The sequence below is a fragment of the Papilio xuthus genome, unplaced genomic scaffold, assembly GCF_000836235.2.
Source record: "Papilio xuthus unplaced genomic scaffold, Pxut_1.1 DF827777.1, whole genome shotgun sequence".
In the NCBI taxonomy this organism is placed as follows: Eukaryota; Metazoa; Arthropoda; class Insecta; order Lepidoptera; family Papilionidae; genus Papilio; species Papilio xuthus.
In genome coordinates, this window is record NW_013530872.1 from 6,005,159 (window position 1) to 6,013,757 (window position 8,599).

An 8,599-nucleotide genomic window follows, 5' to 3' on the forward strand; every position below is an offset into this window, starting at 1 on the left:
AAGGTATTATTTGTGTAAAACTCGCGATGTAAATAAAAACAGCGCGGGAAATACTGCAACACGGAGGTGTATTACACATTTGTTTTAATGAAGGAAACGGTATACCGTATTTCGTTACACGACTGTTGATGAAAAGTCGTGGAAATAAAATGTTCGTAGTATTGAATACAGCCGGCGCACGAGCGCGCTCTACTGTTCGAAACGCGCCACAGAACTGCGCGCGCCACACACAAAACTTCGATGCCATTCGTATAAACTATGTTACGTCATTCATTAACGACAACCAAATTAAATACTAGGCCTATTATGTGACCTGTAATTTAAATTGGGTTAAGCTGTTACATAGGTGTTTATAAATGAATTATTGAAAAAAACAAAGAGACTGGGAATCTTTCTAGAACAACCAAGATCGTAAAATAGATTGGAATAAACATGATTTCTTATATCATTTTCATTTCAAATTTATATTTGATCTTGTATTGAAATGAAATAACATAGATGTAGTATTTGATAATAAAGAGACCCATACTCGGACTGCAAAACTAATCACTGTTTTAAGATAAAGTATATTTTTTAAATATTTAAATTTTTACTATGTATTTTACTTCTAGTATTAAGGTTTATGTATTTCCGATATATATTTTCACAACAGTGCGTATGCTGCTTTATTGTTGTGCAAAATATCTATATTTTTACTTTAGATTTCAAGCTAGGTTTGATGAAAACTTCAAGCGTCGTTCAAGCCATGACTCGAGAGCGCTGTTGACAATACCTAAGAACGTCAAGATGTTAGCTTGTTTTATCGCTGCTAAATTATATTTAATCTATAGCACGTTGATATATTTATATAGTTTATTAGCCCCGGATTTGTTATGTCGTGATTCTCGGCTACACGATATATTTACTGAAATTGAAACGCAATAGCAATTGTAACTTTACAACTTATTGCTATTCAAAACTTGACAGGATTTAAGATTTAATTTTATTTAAAACATTTAAAAGTGGGTAAAATTTACAAATTAGTTCGAATATTGCACATAAATATATAAACACTTGACGAACTCTTTGTCTCATTTAAAACCGTGTGTAAAAATATGACACCAAAAGCATTTCGAACTTACGGCTCACATTCTTGTACTCGCAAGGTTGTTGTTTAACATATTTACAACTGATTCTTATAAATAATGGAAGATAAAATAACAAACATAGCTATACTTAGGTAACAATAGAGCATAAAAATGTTCGCTTACCCATTGTCATGATTGCGAAGTATTGTTACAGCTTTCGTGAACACAACAGCCTACGCAGATTTTGAAAATTTTCATGAAATTTTCATAATGTTTTGTATTTTTGTAACAACATTGCATAGGCTAGTAAGGTGAAAAACATTTCAACTACATGTATAACACTACCCACTAATTAATTATAAATTTTGTAAACCGATCTATCGCCGAATCAAGTCACTTTAAAACTCCAAAAACATTATTTTATGAATTACAAATTTTATACTGCCAATCTCGTTTTTTTATATTAGATTAGAAAAATGCGCTTACGAAATCGTTAATGTCTAGCAAAAGTGCACAGACTCTGTACATAAAAACTGACATTATACTATCCTACATTAAAACTAACTGAAAGAAAAACGTAATTAATAGTCGCGCGACACCTATTCCTAAAATTGTATAATTAAAAACTGTAGAAAAAACTGGTAAAATAAATAAAATCACATTGTTTGTGCGCCCTTCTGTGCGTTTTAGTTACGTAATGGGGTCCCGGAGAGAGCTCGGACCGATCGGACCCCGCGGCCGGCGGCTGCGCGCGCATCAACATGCGCGGGAACCCTACCGCCACCGGAGGGTGCAAATAGTCGATATAACGTCACGCTCCGCGCATGCGCTCACCTCATCACCTCCCATCACCCCCTGTCCTTGTCCTCGCTCTCAAACCAGTTTTGTTCATTAAATCTAACATCTTCAGTGGCCTAGATGCAGCAATCGTCACTGGCAACATTCAAGGTCAATATTGTATCTATTTAAATCCCAAGGGTTCCCGGAAGCTGCTCTCCAAAATATAAAAACAGCTAATGATGTGACTTTCTTTTCGTGACACCTCTCTACCACTCCTCAACTATTTCTATTATTAACATAACGATGCAGATACTTTATAAAACCGTGTACAAATACAACGCCTTATATAAACCATAACTAGTGTTTTTTTAAGTGGAATTTGTTACAAATATTTAATTAGGGGGCACAAATCTAAATAAAGCAATTTTTAAAACAGAATATGACTTAATTTTTTTATCCTATTATACATTTTCTATTTAAGAAAGAAAGAAAGAAAGAAAGAAAGATTTAATTTAATTCAAAACGATTGTACTATTTTCTTATTTTCCGCTATTTTGACTGAATTTGGTAGTAATGAAGAGGCTGGGTGTGCCTCGCCTTAACCACTTTAAGATAAATTCCGAGGCCACGCTTGACTTTGTCCATTATATTAGATGAGACACGGTAAGGGCAGATCTACAGAGTTTTTTGACTTTTTTATTTTCATTGGGAGCTGGTAAGCCAAGAAAGTAGACGGTACGCGTAAATTATGATTGTAACTATAGAGTTATGGAATACCTAAGTATTCAATAACTCTAAGTTCCAATAAATCTGAAATAAGAAGTAAAATCAATCAACATAGATAAAAATTACAATGTTAATTACAGATTAGAAGTATTTTTCTATGTGTTTGATTATTTTTTTTGCACATTTGTGTAAGTGCCATCTATTGCTAAATATAGGCATTTTGCAAAAGGTATTTGCTACTTGTAACCCTGTATCACAATAATATTTAACTATGATCATACAACAGCTCGTCAAGACAACGGAGACTAGTGAATATACGAGTATGTATGTATCTTCAGTATGTTGATTTCTTCGCATACCGGGCCCTATACAGTAAAATAAAGGTTTATTACTGTGACATTTACAATATTTGATGTAATAAAAATGCATTTAAAGACACAAAAATAGCTAGGGCAATAATAGTGAAAGTATTTCAAACACAATACAATTTCACTTTAATTGTTACGTCTCCATCTCGATACGCTTCGTTACGTATCTAATGATCTGAGATGAAACGGGGAACTTATGCATGCGATCTCACAAGACTTTTTCTCCTAATACTAGGATAAAAAGATATATAAGCTTTATCCGCCTTTCACCAACGTTATCACAAAGTCAATAAAACATGTCATCTAAAATATCGTACACCAAATAAGCTAATTAGATATGACATACACATTAGCGTAACATTGCAAAATAATATTATATAATATTTTTTTAAAGTATTACTGATGACATAGGCAAACTGAAAATGCAGTGCTTGATAATTAATTGAAAGAAAAGTTTGACTTGAAGCATCGCCAGTTCTGAGTCCGTTTGGTATCGGTCTAACGTCATAACAAAGATAGGTAATTTTTGTCTTCATGACCCTCGCCGCATTTGTTTAGGGCCGCCACATTTCGCCTGTTCGTATGTATTGGGGCTTGTATGTTTGTCTATTTGATTTTCACTTCCTCTAGTTGTATTGCACGCGACTGCGTTCGCGCAGCGTTAAAAAAATGTACTAAGTAGAAGTAGAAGTGTTCTTCCAGGGAGATACCTTTAGTAGTTTTGGACGGACCTTCTAAGAAAAATCCATCTAAGCTGTCGCATCTACAGTATCAATTAAATTGATTATCATTTTTTGTACTTATTATAAAGGAATCACGCAAATCAAAACAGGTATTTTTACATTTTATGTTTTTCTTCTTTCTCTTGTCACTAAATTATAGAAAAATGTATAATATTTAAATTTTCTTTTCGATGAACAAGACAATAGTATATGATGCCAAAGTCTTCAATGAAATTGGACTTATTGTAAACAAAAATACAAATATTTATAAAGTAATTTAATTATGTTTCAAAATTAAACGTTACATTTGGTTCAAAATTACATATGGTCAACTTATCAAAGTTATCATGTTTAGATTGAGAGTGAAGTATCATGTAGGTTATCATAAAATCACCTTTAGTGCAAAGTGCGACTAAAGTTAATAATTTCACATTAAAATACTGAGCAATAGGCAGTAATATAACTACTTAAAGTTAACTCCACATAACTGTCAGGAAGTAATGGTGGCGTCGAGTCAATGACATGAGTTATTAAATTTCACTAGGAATTTTCTTGTAATAAATATCGGGTTGAGATATTCAATCCGCGGGAAAAGTGCCAGATGGGATGGACGCCGTGAAGGCTGCGCTATCGCGGAAAACACGCGTGTGTCGAATCTTGCCTCTATAACACTCTTGTGTAGGGAAGAAAATGCAATATACACAGGTCCAAGTTTTGTTTGTTATAAATTGAACCTTATTAGCTTGTGGTATGAACAATTTTAGCGTATTTCGTTCAGAGTGAAAGCACTAAAGTCTCGCGCGCGTGTTCGAATGACGCAGAAGCCTCGTTCAAGGCAGTAGCTGCCGCCAGCACGGGCCAGCGCTGCCAGTCGAGGTTTGTCCGTCCGTCCACAAGGACTATACATTCCACCTCAGTCACTTACAAAGTTTATCCCCGAAAAAGTCGTGAATTGTATTCCGAGTGTTCCACAAACGTGATTGTACCAATGTTGACATATTACTGATCCAGTGTATTTAGTTCTGTGATTTAAGGTAAGTGTTTTTCGATAAAATTAAAGTTTAGTCTTAAGTTACCTCAATAAGGAAAATGATGTAGACTTCTAGTGTACAACTAACTACCTTCGAGGAATTGACTAATTTGTATCTGGTTTCGATGTATCTTATTAAATTAATGGATAGATTAGGTTCTTTGTTAAAATTCTTATGAAATTAATAGTTAAAATATTATACTAATTTGCTTTATTATATTTAAAATACACACAGACATCAACGTAAGGGTTAAACCGACATTCGAGCAACGGCAGAGGTAATTTTTTTTTAATGAATCTTATTAATATGATTCACTGAATGAATGGGGGTGACATTGGCATTGAGTTTGGCATTTATACTGTGCAGATTCAGTGGTCGCATTCGCTGCACGCTTCAAACTTTCACATAAGAAAAAGTGAACAACTCTGTCCGTGACGTGAATTATGCTAATACCACTTCAAGTTGTCTCTTTTCACTTTTCGTTATTATTGTAGATTGTTTTTTGTCAGATTCAATTTTTATCGCGTTCATTATTCACAATTATACCAAATTAAAGATAAACAAAACACAGTAAAAAAACAATAATAATTTTAATTTTTTTAAAATTTGATAATCCGTGGAATCTACAAGCGTATGTTTAAACTTTTTGGGATTCTCCTCAATTTAAGTATTATAATTAAAACTCTAGAAACTACTAGAAAAAAAACTCTGAAAATATGTAGATGAATATGTTCCTTACTTTTTAAGTCTACGAATATTGAAATAAATTCTTGGTTCTTATACCTAATACTGTTAAATACAAATATGTTAATGTTATTCGCATTAAACATATTTGTATTTTAAATTAGTCTTAAATGATTTTACTGTCTAGTTTCTATACTTTTATCGGTATGAGAAAACGAAAGCTAGTACCGTTACCGGATCACCTACAATAGGGTCAACGGTCCAACACTGTTGTTCAATATGACATTAAAACACATCATAAATTTTAAAATAGCATATACCTGAACACATGTATGATTAATAATAATATTTTATTATATCTCCTTATTCTTTATTGGATTTAGGTTTCCCAGGGATTTTCCTTTTTGCGAGAAGATTCATATGTGTTTTAACGTACAATTATAAATCGACTACCTGTCGACCGCAAATCGAGGGAATTGCTAATGCGAAAAAGTAAAAAGTGGGAACAAAAAGTTGTATGGAAGAATCGATATTTTTAAGGCCAAAATCTTGAAACTTATTCGCTGGTAATTTGATATAAATAAATGTGACATTCAAAGTTTAATAAGTTTTGTTGTAATATTTTAAGTAATATAATTGGCCAGAATAATCAAAATGCTGGAAGTGGCGGACAAAGCTAGTTATATATAAAAATAAATAAAACAACTTTTTAATATGATATTATATTTATACCTTGACATTTAATTTTTTTAATGTAGAATATTATAGAATATAATACCTACGTCAAAGTAAAGGGAAAACACGTATTATGTTTACGACATTTATATCTTACTAGTTGTCGCCTGCGACAGCCACCGCGCGCAATTAAAAAATAACTTAATTAGTAGTCTATGTGGTTTTCTACTATGTTGTATGTATAATTATACCAAATATCGACCTTCTAACATTCATACATACATCCAAACTTCCGCATTTTTAATATAAGTAAGATTATAAATTTCAATACAACTGCAGAAATTTAATTAATTAAAGAGCGAAATTACCACGGTTCCGCTAATACAGTTCCGCGGCGGAGGTGTGCTAAAGAGCTTTGTAATTAAAAACGACTACACTCACCTATACTTAGTCCTGTGTCGACATAGACTCCTTTTAGACCCGTCGCAGTGCTCCTGGGTGATTCGGTCTAACAACACGAATATGGTCATTTGCAGTTTATAATATTGTCAAATAAAAATTTTAATTATTTTAATCTTTGACAAGTGGTTAATGATGCGTCGTAATTGTAAAGAGGTTACGTGTCCGCGGCGTCCAGTGACCGAGTGACCTTCACAGAGACCGGTCCTCATCGTAGCCCACGCGCTACTTCCCAAACATAACATTAAAAAGAAAGCAATGTTAATCAACGCGCGATAACTCTCTGCATACAAATTACCCAATTGAAATAATGTAGTAGGATTATTTAATGAATACTAAAAAAAAATGATTTCTAGCTACATATATCAGAGTTTACTGGCCTATTACTTATATAATGATTGTATACGAATTAATAAAGTAGCCTAACAGCCAGCCATGTTGTCAAGAAAGGCCACAAATATTTATAAGTTAATTTTTAACATTATAATGTAACTTTTTCACAGCCTTGCGGAAACGATGACTTCTAAAACTTTTTACTACCTACAATTATTTGAATTAAATTACATCGAATTAGCGTAGACCGTTATAATGGTGCGAAGTATTGAAAATTCACTACCTTATTGAAAAAATTATTATCATTTCCACAGATGGCCAGAACCGTGGTAACCAGAATAGTGACGCTTGGTTTACTGCTCACTGCAACGTACGGACAAATCCCCGACACCCAATATTCTAGTAAGTGCAGGATTATAGTCGAACCTGGATAAGCAAGAGTCCAAGGGACCGCGATATTTTTCACGTTTATAGAGGTTTATCTCTTACCCAAGTTTAACGCTGATGGAGGTCGTCCATCTGGACTGGAATCTCGTTTATTCTGCTTCGACTCTATTATGTGTTACTAAAACGCGAATACTGTAATGGTTCAAGGACAGCATGGAACTCACCGAACATGAGGTCGAGTGCTTAATTCCCAAGTTTGTTCAGTTCTCAACATGCGCTATCCTGAATTTGTAATATTATAAGCACATGTACATCTCAATAAGTGTTTCTACTTAGTAGGGTGCGTCTTGAACGTCGAAAATTGGTCGCTTGATCTCGTAATTTATTTTTTATAGCGTGAACAATTTTTTCTTAATTTTAAGATGAAGATACCACGCTAAATCTGAGTGATGTAGAAGGCCGTCAGAGTGGTTCTGATCTGGAGTTCCGCTATCACGACCATGAGGAACTCACAAGGTACCTACGGGCGGTTTCGGCGAAGTATCCGGCCCTCACTGCCCTCTACTCTATTGGGAAATCTGTGGAAGGTATGAGAAATTTAGCAGTTTTGCACCTCGTAAATATCACTTGCATTTTTTATTGTGAAATAAAAGTACATATACATTCTATATGTCCTAAAAGAAAGAATTTAAAAAGTTACCCCAAAATTTAAACCTACATTTCTTTTAAATCCAACGCGTTTATCTAGTATTAGCAACAAATCGATTAGCCAACAAAATGTGGTACTCTAAAGGATTGCAATAAACATTAAACTCTTTTCGTCGGCTTGGTCGAAATGTGAATTTTGTGTATACTGGAAATTTTTTCTATTTAGATTGTAACGAAATACATATATAATATAAGCATGAGAGATATAAAAAGCTAATGTTATAGGTCGTGACCTGTGGGTGATGGTTGTTTCGGCGTCGCCTTATGAGCACATGATCGGAAAACCTGATGTGAAATATGTGGCCAACATCCATGGTAACGAGGTCGTCGGACGGGAGCTGCTGCTACATCTCATACAGGTTTGTAATAAAATGTATAAGATATTCGGTTTATAACGTTGAAGTAATCCAATAGGTGAATTTTCCTTGCAAAGCAATACGCATTAAAAAAGAAGCCTTTAAATGAAGTTTTCTGTACCAGTTTCGATCGGGTCAAATTAAATATAGACTTTTGTTATTTTCTTTTTCAGTACTTGGTTACATCTTATGAAACAGATTCATATATAAAATGGCTGCTTGATAACACGAGGATTCACCTGATGCCGTCTATGAATCCTGATGGTTTCGCCAACTCTAACGAAGGTCAATGCGGCACCATTG

The 8,599-nt window shown here is 33.9% G+C and overlaps 2 protein-coding genes across 3 annotated transcripts in view; one reads left to right on the top strand and one right to left on the bottom strand.

The window, feature by feature from the left end:
- The window catches only part of Septin4 (septin 4), a 15,061-nt gene extending 8,076 nt beyond the window's left edge, over positions 1 to 6,985 (bottom strand). Inside the window, exon 1 of one of the 2 annotated variants that reach the window (XM_013309518.1) lies at positions 6,495 to 6,985. Coding sequence is in view for 1 of the 2 variants with exons in the window: in XM_013309516.1 (XP_013164970.1) it covers positions 1,251 to 1,260 (10 nt within the window). In the remaining variant the exon portion in view is untranslated. Of the gene's footprint in view, positions 1 to 1,250; positions 1,402 to 6,494 lie in introns of those variants that run through there. The other variant, XM_013309516.1, reaches the window with a different exon arrangement.
- LOC106115889 (Carboxypeptidase D svr) overlaps positions 4,511 to 8,599 on the top strand; it is a gene marked incomplete in the record, with an annotated part of 9,431 nt that continues 5,342 nt past the window's right edge. The window contains 5 exon segments of the mRNA XM_013309520.1: positions 4,511 to 4,697; positions 7,160 to 7,247; positions 7,655 to 7,819; positions 8,166 to 8,299; positions 8,470 to 8,599. Coding sequence (XP_013164974.1) covers positions 7,160 to 7,247; positions 7,655 to 7,819; positions 8,166 to 8,299; positions 8,470 to 8,599 — 517 coding nt within the window.